Source organism: Netta rufina, assembly GCF_964035555.1.
Source record: "Netta rufina genome assembly, chromosome: 13".
NCBI classification, from domain to species: Eukaryota; Metazoa; Chordata; class Aves; order Anseriformes; family Anatidae; genus Netta; species Netta rufina.
This window is the reverse complement of record NC_140136.1, coordinates 15,508,083-15,524,752: the sequence shown is the minus strand read 5'-3', so window position 1 is coordinate 15,524,752 and position 16,670 is coordinate 15,508,083. Positions and strand designations below refer to the sequence as shown.

At 51.0% G+C, this 16,670-nt stretch overlaps 1 protein-coding gene across 1 annotated transcript; it reads right to left on the bottom strand.

Annotated features, from left to right (window-relative positions):
- Positions 1–13,546: 13,546 nt before the first annotated feature.
- IRX3 (iroquois homeobox 3) lies at positions 13,547–16,422 on the bottom strand (the record flags this gene model as incomplete). Its single annotated transcript, XM_084294765.1, has 4 exons — positions 13,547–13,601; positions 14,266–14,332; positions 14,715–15,873; positions 16,192–16,422. The coding sequence occupies 4 exons, from the start codon at positions 16,420–16,422 to the stop codon at positions 13,547–13,549; spliced, it is 1,512 nt and encodes a 503-aa protein (XP_084150891.1).
- Between the last annotated feature and the right edge of the window lie 248 nt (positions 16,423–16,670).

Sequence of the window (16,670 nt, the reverse complement as noted above, 5' to 3'; positions counted from 1 at the left end):
AGCTGCTTCTGTCACCCCATCACCAGCTTTCTTCTCATCTTTTTGAAGCTTCACTTTCTCTTGTAGGTATCCAGGCACAGACACATGATAGACTCTGATGTTTTTTGATCTTTCCCCTCATACCCTTGGATCTTACTCACCAATCTTCCTTGCCTTTCTGTCATTGCTAATAAATTGTCTTCCCGTTAATGTTATTTGTATGTTAATATCACTGAAGGAAGGGGTGCTGTAGTAGCAAACACTAATTCCATACCGGGAGACATCACCTTGGTTTGGTTGGTGCTCATATTTATAGCACTGGCAGCCCACACACGTCCTCTAGGTGTACATCTTCCCCCCAAACCCCTATTTAATGGGCAGTTAGAAGGAGAACCAATGAGGTGGTGTTCGTGTTTGCTAAAAGGCTTGTTTCTAAAATCGTTTCAAGGATTTTTGTCTTTATTGTCCTGTGCTACAGACCTGTTCGTACGTTTTCAGCCCTGTACAGCTATGACCAGTAAGATGTATTCTGGCCCTGCTATTGCTCTGTTTCTCAGGCAGTGTTTTTAATAGCCCCTGTTATTCCTTTTTCTTGACATATTTTATATAAATATTATAAGAATATGTTTGATTTGTACCATCTCATCTAGAACCTTTTAAAATTCCTTCTCAAACTAAAAGCATACCACTGCTTGAAGAAAAATAAGCACAGTACCCTTATCACTCTGGTACTGTTTTCTTCTAAAATATCTCCCATTTGGAAGTCTTTACTGTAATAACTGGGATATGAGCACAAAGGCTGGAATTTTCCCAAATAAGAAAGCTTTAAGCCATAATTTCTTAGTACAAAAGCTTCTTTTTTGTTAAATTATATATAAGTATTTTCAGCAGGACCTCCTATGCACAAGTATGTGGTGAGCACTCACTTTTGCAATATCAGCTGAAAAGTATACCTTCAGCACCATTTATATTAATGTCACAAACAAATCTGGCTGTTTTTCCAAGGGCGAGCCGGAGGTATGCAGTCAGAGATACATGCACAAAACGTGTATCTGCTTTTTATTTCCAGGATCCTCACTCTCTGGTCTCACTTACCTCTTTTAAGACCTCTGAAGGTTGCTGTGCAGGAACACAAGCCCTGACTTAGGGTCTGGACAAAAGCGCAGGTTGGGCGTTGAGTGCAGCTCACAAGCCAGAGACCCTACACGCAGACGGGGACGCACACCTCCTTTCAATCCGTAGGCTCAGGGTCTTTCTGGTTTTGCCCCCTTCTGCACCTCTACATCCGTATTAAGAAGAAGAAAACCCATCCCAGTCTTCAAAAGAACAAAACTGCTGCTGCAGCGTGTCGCTAGCAGCTACAGCTGAGAGTTTTCAAAGGAGATTTTGGTGGGATTTGGGTGCCTCACTGCCCCCAATTCTTTTGGAAATCCCAGTCTAGTAGTCTTCTGAGGGGGCGTAAAAACTGCCTCTGAGGGGACACAGCCTCGCCAACAACCACAGACAGGCAGGGACCCTGCTGGTGCCCTGCTGGTGAAGGGACAGCTCTGCCCCTGGCCCCGCTGCATTTGCCATGGAGCCCTCTGAAATATTTGGGTTGCCTTCCCGCTGGCAGGGTTCCCGAAGCACTGATGAGACTGCAGTTACAAAGCACTTCATAGCTCTGGTCTATAAAAGTTAGGTGGGCTTTTCCGCGTGTTTCCCATGAAATTTTTGTAAAGGGTGTGTAAGAAATGCCGGTTCCAATGAGGAAAATACCAGATGATGCATTTGCTTTTCAGCGTGTATACAGAGTTTAATCTAGCATAGAGAAGCAACTAAGAATCAACTATTGTTATGGTAAAACATTTCCTTTCATCTAGAGTTATATGTGATCCCATAATAAATCCAAATGTGTGTGATTGTTTGTTAGAAAGTGAAAATTGTAATTAACAGTGGGGCTAGTGCTGAGTTTCGCTCTCTGTTATCTCGGAATATTGGGTTCTGTGTAACGTGAGCATTCAGAAGCAAAATCTGCATGAAATCTCCCAACTGTGAACACCTTTTCCTCGTACGAATTTGGTGTGAATCTCTGGAAACTTGCTAAGTCCCTGGAGGATAAGAATTCACAGATCTAACTAACCCCGAGGGTCATGTTATCACACAGATTAACTATTCTCAACCAATTTCTGAAATTCATTAGGCAGTTAAGGCTTTCTATCAACATTAGTAATGTGTACTTTCTTTTTCTACCTATTTGTCCTTAAATATATTTATTAGGTCCCTGACACACACTGGCCCTCATTCCTCTTATTAATCAGCTTCTCACGTGTCCCTGAAGAAGCATCTCAATTTCACGTGTTCAGCTAATTATTCTTCTAATTATCCTTTCCTAAAGGAGTCAGTACCCAGCACCACAAGCACTGAGACATGGCGCTCTTCCACAACACTGGATTTCCTTTAATAGTATCAATAAGATGGTTTTCCATCCCAGACAGAGTTGTTGAGTTACAGAACAAAATAAGAGGTGTTTATTCTGTGAAGCTGGCAAAGTCAGCGAGTGTGCTGAGGGCTTGGCCCCTGCGGGGTTTGTAGGAAGTCACCAAGAGTCAAATTCATCCAAAAGAGGATTTTTATAAGGGGTAAGTCTCGGGTGAGGCCTTTTCTGGTAGAACTGATGCATAGCATGGGCAAGGTGGCCAGTGTGTCTGGGCTGAAGCCCGTTAGCTCCATCCTGCTGTGGAAGGGGTTGCCTGCGAGTAACAGGCTGGAGGAGGCTTCCCGGGGCATCGAGCCCCATCTCCTGTTAACGCAGGCTCTGTCTTGTAAAACCCAATGCTTACCAAGCTGATTTGAAAGCCAGCATGGACTTGTTTGGGGTTGGTGGCTTTTTGGTTTGGGGTTATTTGGGTTTGGTTGTTTTGGGTGTGTTTGACCGTCAGAGAACATCCTTATTCTGGTGGTTTAGGACCTCTTTCAGTTCCAGGTACATAAGGTTGGTTCACATCTAATTCTCCTTGTATCGATGTTGTCCTATGATTTCTAGCCCATAAACTGACATGCCAGCTGCAAGAAGAATCTGAATGTACTTTCCCTGTAGGAAGGAAGAGGCTGAAATACCTCTGGGCACCCTAAGTCTGAAGGCACCCTGCTGCTGCACTGCTGGGGAGCATGGCAAGGGTGACCCTCAGCCCTATACCTAAGGAAACATCTCTAAAGAGAAGTTTTATTTCGTCCCCAAGCAGCTAGGGTGTAAATATTTTTTTCTCTTCCAGAAAGCTCCTGCAAAATGATAGTCTGCTCTTACACCAAACCATTTAATAAGTTTAATTAAATGGAAGCTTATGATAATTAAACCAAAAGCCTAAGGGCCCTGTTCTGTGAGGACTTACTCCTTGCATAAGACCAATTTCCATATAATTTAGACAACAAAATAGCGGAACAGTGCTCTGCCATCTAATTTATGTGAAATTGGTATTCTCCAGCCCAAATTTATATTACACTGTAAACACACTTCTCGTATCTTAGCAGAAGTGAGATAGCTCGAGTACAAGTGCTGGAGCAGAGGAGAAAGAAAAGAGGTTTAAAAGGGATCCCCCTCCCCTTTTTTTTTTAAACTGAATGCCCAGAATAAACCCAGAATCTGATAAATGCTGCATGAGGATCAAATATCCTTAAAGAAATTCTCTAACGTAGCAGGTACTTGTAGGTTCTCCTTTCATAACAAATTTGCATATTTACTACTTCTGGGTGTTTTCTTGAACTAACGTTTGTGATCACTGCTAGGAGAAGCCCACGCTCCCTATTTTGGAATTCTTTAGCATCTCCCCGCGTGTCCCAGAGGAGCGGCACAGTGCATTATCTCCTCCGCCACCTGTATTTTGATTGCACTTCAAAACAAAGCTCCAATACTACAAAGAGGCGAGGGGGCCTGATCCTTCGCTACCTTACTCCGACTTTGTGCAGCCCACTGAAGACAAAGCCGTTCCTCTCGCCTGAAACTGAAGCAGTGGGGGATGTCCCAGCCCTGCCCGCTTGCTGCTCCCGGTCCAGCCCTTCTCACACTGCCCTCTCCCACACCCCCAGGTGCTGGCAATGATGATAACCATGGGGAGGGCCAAGGGGGATCCTTCTGCACTCCTCTGCTCCTCTACCTGGGTGTGCAGCACAGCTGGTAACTGAGCCCTTGGTGTTTGGTGGCCTTCCTGCACAAGCTGCTCAGTTTTGGGTGGGTTTGGGTTGGGTTTTCTTCTTTTATTTATTTTTTAAGAGAATGGAAGTGGTGGTAATGGTGGGTTGCCCTCAGAGGGAGGCTTGTTCTGTGCCAGTTTGTCTTCCAAAGGAAAGTAGTGGTGCCACGTTGAGGGAAGCTGTAGGGCTGCTAGTGGGAGAAAAGGGGAAGGGCTGCTCCTCTGCACTGCTGCTTGGTATTAAATGCTGGTGATTAATTGCTCGGGGCTAGGAGATAACCAGGTCAGAACCTTATGAGATAGGCACTTCCCACTGACAGTCAGATGGTAGGGACCTACACCTAAAGTCCATTTGTACAAGTAGTAGGGAGATACCATCTTTTGTACCATAAATGTGTTTATAATTATAGTTCATAATGGCTATCCGTCTATTTCCAAACCTTCTAGACACTGTCACAACGCTGACCTGTAGTTTTGCTTGCACTACAGAGTAACTATAAGGCCCAGAGGTTAAAACTTAGCCCAGATGAGCCAGAATTATTCTTTGTAAGAGCAGACATCTGGAATATCTAAATATCTAACGTATTCCTAATCTGTGGCTTTTGCTTGCAGGTACAGACTTCGCCATGGTGATCACGTCTCTGCAGCCTTGAGGCCAGATCGATGAAACACGCACCCCAAAACCACCGCTGGGCTGGAGCTGCTGCAGAGGAGAAGCACAACCACTCAAGGGTCTTCACCTGAGGAAGCTGGTGAACTCTGTGCTTGGCAAGCTGTTAGCAAGTAAGATTCAAAGTCTTTTTAATTATTGGGGCATAAACCTAAACTAGAAGAAAGCCGGTCTCGCTGAGGAACCCACACACCATGTCACACCATGTCAGGGAGCTGCACGTAGCAATTATTTATAGCTACAGGCTGAAACATGGACACCTGAAACTGCTCTCTGCTGCGGGCAGGGGTTCCACTTGTCTTTGAGGTACTTGGTGGTAGACTGAAGGCGTGTCTGCATGTCAGGAGGAATACTGCCATTTTTCAGAGGAGACAACTCCCCACCACTTTACATTTACAACTGGGACAACTTCTTGAGATTATTAGCATGTTTGCCTCTTCTTCACTTAACATTTGTTAGGTCAGGAAGGTTCTTGGAGCAGAGTGGTATATCAGCCCCAGAATCTGTTTGAAGGTTCTGTACTGAGGCCTAAACCTAGATCTGTGTTCCCCAGGACCTCCTCTCCTTACTGCAAACAAAACAAGAGCACCACACCATGCCCAGCTGCACTTTGAAGTGAATCAGGTAGTGCAGAGCTCCTGGAGGACTTTTAGGTGATGGATCCAGATCTGGCAAATTTCGCAGCTGCTGGTTTTACCCTGACCTTGTAGTTCCCAACAGTGGGGTGAGTTCCAAAAAAATCAAGGTGATGATGTACTGGGGAAATGTGCAAGGAGTAGAAGGGTCTTTGTGAGGTTGGAAAAGAAGCATAGATGTATGAAAGGGAGTTAGGGGAGGAAGGTGAAGAGGATAAATGTTGGTTCTCTTCCTGTGGTATCTACCTGCAACTCCACTGAGCCCATTCCCATAAAATTTGTTTGCGAAACTCTATACCAGTGCCGAATGCCATAGATGCAGCATTTGACCTTCTGCATCTGTCCTGAGAAATCCATTGGAACAACTCCTCTGCTCAAAGAAGCAAAAGGAAGCGATAGGGTTATTAGTATTCATTTATTGCGAGCACACTTCTGTAGAGGTCTGAGCTGTGTTTCCATGCTTTTGAGTAGATACTTGATTAGGAAGAGCTTTCTGCTGCAAAATTGGTAAGCTCTAACTTCCAGAAAACACCAGTCTCATACTCCACACTGCCATAGATGCAGTCCTAGGATCTCTCATAAGCTCTATAGAGAGCAGAAAAGGATACTGCACTGCAGTTACAAACCTCAAGACAAACATTGCTATTCCTACCACATTTTGTTGCTGATAAGAAGGTCCACACTTCAGGCCAGGTGCAGGCCCTGTGTTAGGTGTATATAAGCTTCAGGGAGACCAACAGCATCTTCTTCCACTTACTTACATCAAGTCTGAATCTGGCCCATAGAGTTTGTTGAATGGCCCAGGAAAAAAAAAATAAAAAAAAAAACAGTGTATCTTACAGGAGCAAAAGAGTCTGCTACAAATAAAGAAACCAATCATGGACTCAACTGAGAGATGCAGAACTGAATTTTGGGGCAAAAAGCAGCCTGGTCACAGCCAGCCTTGCTCCAGGTCTGACCATCTGTTTTCTGACACGTTTCTTTAACATTAGGCCATCAAGCAAAGCGAAAAGTCTGCCTTATTAGTTCACACGCAGCACTGAGATTCCGAACGACGCCGATAAATAATGTACAGGGGTGCGAGAGTACAGCTCTGTTTGCTCTGGGCCTCTGGCTGCGGGGCGCGAGGGGCAGGGAGCACGGCCCCTCTGCAGCTGAGCCCTGCCAAGGGCTGCATGGCATGGCATGGCATGGCACAGCACGGCATGGCATGGCACAGCACGGCACGGCATGGCATGGCACGGCATGGCACGGCATGGCATGGCACGGCACGGCATGGCATGGCACGGCACGGCACGGCATGGCACGGCATGGCACGGCACAGCACGGTGCAGCAGGGCAATGGCAGGGCCAAACGCTGTGGCCATCGGCTGCGCTCCGCTGCACTGAGGCTCTTTTCATAGCAAGGCTCCCGTCTTGCAGCACGCCACGTACACACAGCCTCTTCCAGGAGGTCGTTACCTCACTGTTATTTTACACTTCCCTCCCAAAAAGCTTCAAAGTCTGTTTTTTAGCATATATTTATTAAAAGTTTTTCTCGCTGTTCAAAAGAATAGCAGAGTCGCCGCTCGAATCCCCACCGTCAGCGACAGCCGCCCGGCTGAAGAAAGGAGGCGAGGGAGGCTTTGCTTTGGCAGGGCGGGGTGGGGGGGAGAGAAAATAAAGAGAAATCGGCCGAGCTTCAAAGGGCGCATTTCCATAATTGCCCTGTAACTTTGGCAAAATAAATCTGAAGGGCTGAGAAAAGCGCAATCTCTCAGATGAGTGCACTACAAAAGCCCCAGAGATCCCCAGTCCCACTTGTTACCATTCTAATTCAGTGAGAGAATTCGGTCCCTAACCTCGGTAACAAAAGCCATGAAATCACCGTCCTCCCATGCCGATAGCCCATGCCTAAAGAATAAGACCTTATCCAGCCTTTGTCTCCCTCTGCCCACTAACATTCAGGACAAATCAGAATAGCATTAGGCAGGAGAACAACTGCACGAGGGCTGCCGGACCAACAGCGTAAATCCACAGGCTCAGGTTCTCCCCTCCAAAGCCGTGTGGTCCTGGGGGGCAGGTGGGACGTGTTTGTGCCTTGTTTTGCTATAATGACAAGTGCTTTTTGCAGCATTCCTTGAATTTGCCTGCGCTCCGTTCATCTGAACGTCCCAGACGAAACGTGCACAAGTACTACGTGGTCGTTTTCCTTTAGGAAAGGGAAAACGGGCTCTACGGCGGCTTCTGGGATTTAACACTTGCTTTCAGTAGAATCCGATCTTTACAAAAACGATCCTAGTAATTCTAAATAAAATTGAAGAAGAAGGTGCCTAAAACGGGGGCTGCCTTTTCACTAGGAGCCCTGGTTAGCCGGTGCGGCCGCCGTCCAAACTTTGCGATTCCTTAGAGAGAAACCTGCCCGCTGGATGTGAATAGTAGGCCTTTTACAGCGAAGGCCCAATCTCCCGTCATTTGGCCCCTCTCTGACTTTTTTATTTTCTCAATAAGACGAGCTTTTGTGGCGATGTGCAGTACGGACAATCAGGACAGCCTTATAAAGGGATTTAGAGGCGCGCACAAAGGGCCGCGGCAGCATCAAAGCCGGGCCGGCAGCACAATAGAGATGACATTTTTACATCCCAGGGCTTGGGCGGGCAGCGCCTGAATGCTGTGTCCATAGCAGTGTCAGTAAACAATGAGTAAAGTGGGAAAGGGGTGAAAACACAAGTCAAAATCTTTTTATTGAAGCCCCCTACACATTCATTGGGCATTTTTAGCCCTGCATTTGAAAGCTCTTCCATTTACTTACTCTCCAGCTTCTCCTATTTAACTAACTGACTGATGATGGCTCCATTTTGATATCCTAAGAAAAGAATGGGAATTCTTCCCGAAGTGAATATATTAATTTCATTGGCAGTAAAGAAAATATTGGCTGCGTGGTGCTGTTCTTAAAGGGACACTGCCATCCTGAAACCACGCTGAACAGTCACGCGTAAGGAACCCCAGCCTTACCTGTAGTACCAGTTCTGCCTCTGGCTCTTGGAAGCGACGTTTTTCTGTTAATTTGCCAGTTCCTGCATTTAGTTTATTTTTTGCAGAAAGAGACCGGAGCACGGTGGTGTTTCTAGCCGGTTTCTCTTCCCTTTCCTCGTGCCCAGGGTCTCCGTGGTGTGCCTCGGAGTGCCAGCATGAGAAGTGTAAGACCAGAGGATTGAGCCCCGCTCCCTTAGCCACACAGGTAATCTCAGGGACTCTGCTGGATGCCAGGAAGGCAGGCATGAGTGCTAAAACTTGCTCATCCTGGCCTTTTTTTTTTCTGAAATTATATGAAAACATTTCTATTAGCATTAGGGTTTGATTTAGTACACCAGAGGGAACCTGTCTATCAGGCGTGAATTTCTGACATTGTCTTCTCTGGGAATCGCTCGCGAAAGTCTCCATTTGAGAACTCAGGCACAAGCACTGCTGGTCGATAGCCATTTCCAGTGCCCATTTTCATTAAATAATTTTGGAATAGGGACGATCTAATCTTCTCGTGAAGCTTGTGCTTTGCCTCTCTTGGAAGCCAGTTAGACTGTAACAGAGCAAATTGATGTTTTACTCCTTGTATCTAATTTCACATTACATCTATGTTTTTAGGCACTTAAATTTTACTGCGAAGGTGCCTTGAGTACCGCACAGTCCAGTGTGAGTTATGGTAATGATGGCTGAGGAATTCAATAGTGAGTCATGTATTTTCTAGGCAGAGAGCGAGACGTATTTTCTTCCACTGTTTTGCTTGAAAATAGGTATAATATTAATGTATTAAAACCCCGTTTTCATGCGCTCCCAGTAAGTAATTTTATTCTAGCCTGGCTAGCTGGCCTACTGACATGCATTTTCACCACTGCTAAAAATAATGAGGAATCCAAGTGACACACATTTGTGGGTAGGAGTGCCATCAGATCCCTTGACCTAATTGAGCATGCCTATACACCTTAGAGTGTTTTGCATAACCAACTTAGACAGCAGGAACATTTCCAACCAGATTGATTGACATATTTTATTTCTAACTTAAGCTTAATCATGACCAAGAATGATTCATTTATACCTTTCAAACTTTAGGCATTGACACGGGAGACAACCAAGCTGCAGACTCCGGTGTAAGCAATCATGTAAAGGAAAAAATATATATTAATATAGTTTGTTAACCTACTTAGCTGCCGAGGTTGATGTAATAAAATGGACTAATTAGCTGGTAGGAGAGTTACTTTATTTTATTAAAAAATAATAATAATAATAAAAAGATATTTTGTGGGAAAGGTTTTGTCCTAAATCACTCCTCCACTACACATCCCTGTGAAGCCCTATACAGAACTGAGGGAAGGGACTGTAGGGTACGTTTGATTTTCCTAAACCAGGTGGACAAGAGCTCATCTCCCAGCAGTAGCCAAGGACCTCTCAGACCGAGAGAGTTCTTGGCTCTTGAGGCACAAACTATCTTCAAATAAATATCAGCGTTTTCCACGTGCCGTGCCTTAACCAGGAACAAAGCCCACTAGAATGGGCTGCAATAAAAGTGCTATTTACAGCATGTGTGTATGTGGCTGCTCTACGCTGAAAATGTCCTTTAGCACTTTTTAACCATATTCTCTAGTGTGTCAGCAAAGAGACTCCATCAGAGTATTTAACATTGCTGGGAGCAAAGGAATAAAGTGGAGTCACTGTTGATTATTACTCATTAGCCACAAGGACATCCACTTAACATGTGAATAAATGAATGACACCATGTCCTAATGGAAATGGCCTCAGTGTACCTTTAAGCAAAATGTTGTTTAATATCTTCCATTTGCTGAATAGTAAAGAGGCCTGTTGGACATGCATAGTTAGCAAGCAGCCATTGTTGCTTTGTTCCAATTTCAGCATTTAATAAAAAAAGATGTTGTCTCGACTGCGGCAAAGGCTGGCTGCAGAAAGCTGGGAGCAGCACAGCCTCTTCCTCCTCCTGCAATTCCGAATTTCACTGGCCTTGGAAAGGGTTAATAGCCACGAAGCAAACGCGTCCTTAGAAGGTACATGTTCTTCATTATTCCGCTTTACATTCAAACATATAAAACAAAGAGCATCTGATATCTTTATTGGTTCTCGTAGATAAAATGCAAGCAAGCTATAAGCCTTAATTTTCTTATTACCATTTGTTAACAAGGAAGATAACACTCTCAAAAGTAGTTGATTAGGACTCCCTTTGATTTGTATCTCGTTATGATTTCCAGGGCATATATTTTTGTATTACTACTTTAGTACGCTGATAGTTCTGATCAAAGTGATAAAAAGAGGTATTTTAGGAGTGCAACTCGTAACCGTGCAGGTAAACCACACAATCTGCACGGCATCTCCAGGGCTGCCGTGCTCAAGCACGCTTTGGGCACCAGCTCAGGGATGAGATACCCTCTCCTATCTCCAAAGCCGGTGGGCTGGGCTGGAGGAGCCCTTTTGCCCTCCAGCCCTCGCAGCAGTAACTTTTGGCATTTGCAACTTTTTTCATTGCATTTCTACAGCGCAGCTACTGCGAAGAGTCGCGGGTATAGCGGTGAAGCTGTTTACGATGTCAAATACCTAAACTCTCACGGTCAGGATCTGTACCAGAGCGCGTCTTTTCAGCTTTAACTCTCCAAGGAAAATAAAAGCTGACGTGAAGGATTTGGGGGGGTTATTTCCGTGCACGTTCTGATTCCTGGTGGTGAAAACCGTACGCGTGTAGCGGGGGGGATCCTTTCCTTGCTCCTCTAATTTCATCTGCGTGAGAGCTAGCTCCGCTCAAGGCACCTCCCGGCCAGGTCTCGGCTCACAAGGCTCCCTCCTGGCTTCTCCGTGGCCTGTGCCGGGCCGGGAGCGGGCAGCGAGCCCCGGCACAAGGGGGCCGACAGCTCCAAGCCCCCCGCTCCTCCTGCCTCCTCCTCGCCGCGCTTCCTCCAGCGCAGGAAGGAGCGAGCGGGAGATGATTACATCAATCAGTGTCAGGGCTGGGAGCTGTGATTTATGAATATGCATAATGAGCTCTCACCTTTGAGAAGGACTAGCTAGGGAGATAATTGATTAGACAGGAAAAGAGCAGCCAAGAGAGAGGGAGGGAGGGAGGGACGGAGCAGGAGGCCTCTCGGAGCTGTGGCGGGCAGGCCTGGCTGCAGCTCCAGCGAGGCTGTCAAGCTGTGCGAGTGAGTTCTAAAAAAAAAAATAGGAGCAGGATTTTTAATGTTTTGTTGAAACACGCGTAACAAAACGTTTCCTCACAAAATTAATGGGAATTTTCTCCCCGTTAGGGAAGCTGGGCAGGCACAAAGGCTGCTCTCTCCCTCGGGGGAGCCGAGTTTGCACTTCCAGAAGCCGACGGGGCGCCTTGCCCAGCGCCGCCGCCCGAGCATCCCGCGAGCTGGGGCAGTGGGGCCGGGGAGCCGAGCGGCTGTGCCGCCGAGGCAGAGCAGCCTTTAGTGGAGGTGGAAAGCTGGGGATGCGATTGTTTTCCCATCGCGGTCTCATTATTTTCTTCCATCCCCTTTTAAGCGTCTGTCTGGCCACTGTGTGAAAGTTTCTATGGAAAACCCACCAGGATGTCCAGAGGAAGGGGATGTGGAAATTCGCCTCTAGCTTTCTCTCCCCCCAACCCCTCCCATTTTACATGCCATTAATCTTTTTTTTTTTTTTTTTTTTTTTCTCCCCTCAGCCAGAATTGGCTAAGGAAAAAGCAGGGCTACAGAGTGCAGAGAGACTGGGTAAAATTTACATGAGAAACAATCCGTTTGCTAACCACCCACCCACAGAGTTTCCCCTCGTTTCAGGAGCCTGTTGGAGTGCAAGAAGGGGAACAGTTCCTGGCAGAAAGACAGCGCTGCGAGGAGGCAAACGCCGTTTCCAGGGCTGGCCGGGGCCAGGCAGAACGTATGTGAAAAGGAAGGGGACGGGGGGGGGGAGCAGGGGCTGCAAATCCGTCAGGGGTCCCCCACTGCTCCGCACGGCCCGCCGGGGAGCACGGTAACTGCCAGGTCTCGAAACGCGTACACAGGGCGAGCAGACACACAGACACACGGCTATGGAGTGTGAACCTACATAGATATATATATGGATATATATATATAAATATCATCGCTTACAAACGCCTAGGTTGAAAATGTAGTTTATCGGCCTAGCGCAACCCGATCCTATAAATAATACATTCCTATCACTATGGCCTCAAAATGTCAATACTGCGCAGCCCCGCACATTTGCATATCTTGTACTGTCTAAACTTGAAGCATGTCAGCTATGTGCTGCTGTTTGTACTTTAACTTCATTTTAACTCCTGCTTCCTCGCTCCCGGCTCCCTCCCCCCCCGCCGGCTCCGGCAGCAAGCCGAGAAAAGCGCCAGGTATTTATTTATTCCTCTGCCCCCCCCCGCCTTTACCCCATTCCCAGGGCCGGGCGGAGGGGAGGGCTGGGGGCACGCACCCCAAACCCCCCCCCGGACCCAGCTGTGGGGTCGGACGGGGCAACAAAACCCCCAGCCGGGGGGCTCGGGGGAAAGGGGCCACCGCCGGCGGCCGCCCCCGCCAGGGGGAGCTGCGGCTCCAGGCTGGAGCCACGGGGAGCGGCCGGGCTCGGCGGGGCTCAGCCCGGCTCGGCGGGGCTCGGCTCGGCCCGGCTGGGCTCAGCCCGGCTCGGTTGGGCTCGGCTCGGCCCTGCCCGGCTCGGTTCGGCCCCGGGGGTGCCCGCCCCGCAGCAGCCTCGGGGAAAAGCACCGCAGAGGCGGCAAGCGAGAGTGTAGGCAAAGTGGCAACGGTTTATTTATTAGCCAAAAATAGATACTTTCTGGTACAATTTGGTTCACACGTATGTACAGCTTTTGTTTTTTTTCTTTTTGTAACCGTATGTACAAAAACAAACGAACGAAAAAAAAAATGGAAACACCTAGTTCTCACCGGACTTCCAAAAAACCTCACAAACTCAGCTAATCCCGATGATAGTACAGAAGCGGGGTTGGGATTTTTTGCGTTTTTTTTTTTTCTTTCCCTTTTAGTTTTAATATACGGACATGCTTACAAGTCGTAACTATACAGAGATTTCTTTTTACAATCATTACAACCACAATAAAAAATTAACTATGATGATGACAACGCCGATAGAACCATAGCGGCATCGAGCTGGTTCTGGGGCCTGGAAAAACAAAATGACACAGAAAAAAAAAAAAGATATTTAATACTGCGAGAGAGGCTGGGCTGCCACGCTGTTTTTAAAGGTGAGTAGCTCTAGTTTTGTCGTTGAGGCTATTTTAAAAAATAGATTGCTAAATGTGAAAAGTTTTAGGGGGGGGCACGGCAAAAGGAGCTGGCTCTGAACCCCCGTGGGGCTTCCCGAGAAGCGCGATGGGCTTCGGCGAGCGCTGCGCCGAGCTGCGGCCAGCGGGGCTCAGCCCTGAAGTTTTCCTGCCGGCTCTCGGCGTTGCCGTTTCCCTGCGTTTCTCTCGAAATTGTCCCTTCCCTGCTCTCCTCTCGGACCTGCCGTTTCCCTGCCTTATTGTGCCCCCCGGGCCGAGCTTCGCTCCCCGGCCGCCTCTCGCCGCGCTCCCTCCGTGCCCGGCCGGCGCTGCGCGAACCCAGCGCGGCTCCGCTCCGCGCCGGGGAGCCGCAGAGGCCCGAAGGAACAGCGGAAAAGAAAAAGAAAAAAAGGGGGAAAAGGGGAAAAATCAGAACAACCCACCGCGCACTCGGGGGAAGAACAAGAAGCCGCCCTGAAAGGGCACCAAAGAAGCGGAGACCCGGGCTAACCATTTACAACTCCCTCCATATATCCTTAGGAGACTGAGGAAGCAATCTCTTACCGCCTCTGCACTGGCTGGAAAGCTGTCTTTATTAACTTTTTCTCTACTTCCAAGGCACTAGATCGATCTAAAAAGAGAAGAAAAAAAAAAAAAAAGCGTTCCTTTTTAGCCCCCGATTTATCCCCCCCTCCCTCCAGCCCTGCGTTCAGCCACTAGCCTCCAGCTCGCACCGCAGCGCCTCGCGAACCCGACAGAGCTCCGACCGTCAAAAGCGGGGGGGGGGGGGGGGCAAAAAATGAAAAAATACACTCCGAGCCGCGAGCAAACCTCGGGGCCGGCCCCGGGCCGCCGCGAAGCCCCCGCGGGGCCGCCGCGGAGCCCCCCCCGCAGCCCCGCGGAGCCCCCCGACGGCCGGCGCCCTTCGCCCGCTCCGCGCAGCCCCCGCTCCGCATCCGCTCCGCATCCGCGCGTCCCCGCGCGTCCCCCGCGCGTCCCCGCTCAGCGGTCACCTGCTCCGGGGGGCTCCGCGCTCTGCGCCTGGTCCGCGGCTCGCGGGAAAGCGGCGGCGCCCGGGGGGGCGGCGGGGGCGGCCCCCAGCCCCAGCAGGTGGGGAGTGTTCAGTAAGGCCAGGGGGTGCGGGGCCGGGGGCGGGTGGTGGTGGTGGTGGTGGTGGTGGCTCGGGAAGGCGCGGTTGGTCCAGTTGGGGAATTTGCCCAAGGGGCAGGAGGGGACGAGTCTGTGCGGCGGGGGCGGCGGGGGGGGCAGCGGCAGCGGCTGGGGGGCGGCGGCCGGCGGGGAGCCCCCCCCGGGGGACTTGCGGGGGTTGTCCGGGCTGGTGGCCGTCTCGGCCAGGGACCAGATTTTGGGCTTGGGCACGGTGCCGGCCAAAGCGCCGTCCGTCGGGGAGGAGGCGGCGGAGGACGAGGCGGAGGATGGGGGCGAGTGGAGGCGCGGCGGAGGCTGCAGGGGAGGCCGGAGGGGAGGCTGCAGGGGCTCCAGGCCCGCGGGCGGCGGGGGGGCGGCGGGGAGATCGCACTTGTGGTGGTGGTGGTGATGGTGGTGGTGGTGGTGGTGGCGGAGGTGGTGGTGGCGGAGGCGGTGCGGCTCCCCGTCGGCGGCCTCGAGGTAGCGCTCCTCGGGGGCGGGCAGGTCCTCGAAGCCCTCGGAGCCCTCCGAGTCCGTCTTGGAGTCGGAGTGCAGGAGGTCGGCGTCCTGCAGCTCGTCCTCCAGCTCGTCCTTGGTGCTCTCGATGTTCTCGGTGTCGATGTTCTCCAGGTCGATCTCCTCCTCGTCCTCCCTCTTGTCCTCTTCCCCCTCGTGGTCGCTGCCGTAGGAGTTGCCCTCCTCGTCGGTCCTGCTGCGGGGGGCCCAGGTCATCTTGTTCTCCTTCTTCAGCCTCCGCCGCGCGTTGGCGAACCAGGTGGAGACCTGGGTGAGGGTCATCTTGGTGATGATGGCCAGCATGATCTTCTCGCCCTTGGTGGGGTAGGGGTTCTTGCGGTGCTCGTTGAGCCAGGCCTTGAGGGTGCTGGTGCTCTCCCGGGTGGCGTTCTTGGGCCTCGACGGGTCCCCGAACTGGTACTGTCCGTAGGGGTAGAAGGCGGGGTGGTGGGGGGGGAAGGCGGCGTGCTGCACCCCCGGGCTCTCCTTCAGCTCGTACTGGGCGCCCTGCAGCGACACGGGAAGGGGCGGCCGGGCTCAGGCGGCGCCCACGCTCCGCACCGCGCCGGATCGGCCCCGCTCCCTCCGTACCTCGGGGTCGGGGTTTGGGGTTTGGGTTTTTTTTTTTTGGGGGGGGGGGGACGGGACACCCCGCTCGGCACCCCCTCGGCGGCCCCCCCGGCTGTCTGCGGTCCCTCCGGAGCCCCCCGCAGCCGTCAAACCCTAAGCGCGGAATTTTCTCGGGGCGCATCCCCGGCGCTCCCCTTTCCACCCTCCCGGCACCCCGGGGACCCCCCTCCCCACGCCCCCGGGGGGGCTTCTTACCAGCTGGGGGAAGATGGGCAGCTCGGCGGCGTAGGGCAGGAAGGCTCCGTAGCCCTGGGCGGCGGCGGCGGCGGCGTAGGGCGAGCCGTACATGGAGGAGAGCACGTTGGAGAGGGGCCCGGACGGGGCCAGCTCCGCGCCGCCCCGGGAGCCGCCGCCGCCGCCGCTCCCCGGGCGCTCGGCGGGGTAAATGGGCCTGATGTACTGGTAGCCCAGCTGCGGGAAAGCCATGGCGGGGGGCAGCGGGGGCAGGGGGAGGAGGGGGGGGAAGGAAGGGGGGGGGGAAGAAAGGAAAAAGGGAGAGAAAGGGGAGAAAGGAGCAGCGGAGCGGGGAGCCGCGGCGCTCGCCCTCGCCGCCCGGCCGCACTTTCAGCGGCGGCCGCGGGCTCCGGCAGGCATCGGGGGGGCGGCCGGGGGTGCCGCGGGGTCCCTCCTGCTCCGGCCGCCGCGGTAAGCGAGCCGAGCGCTTCTTTCTTCTC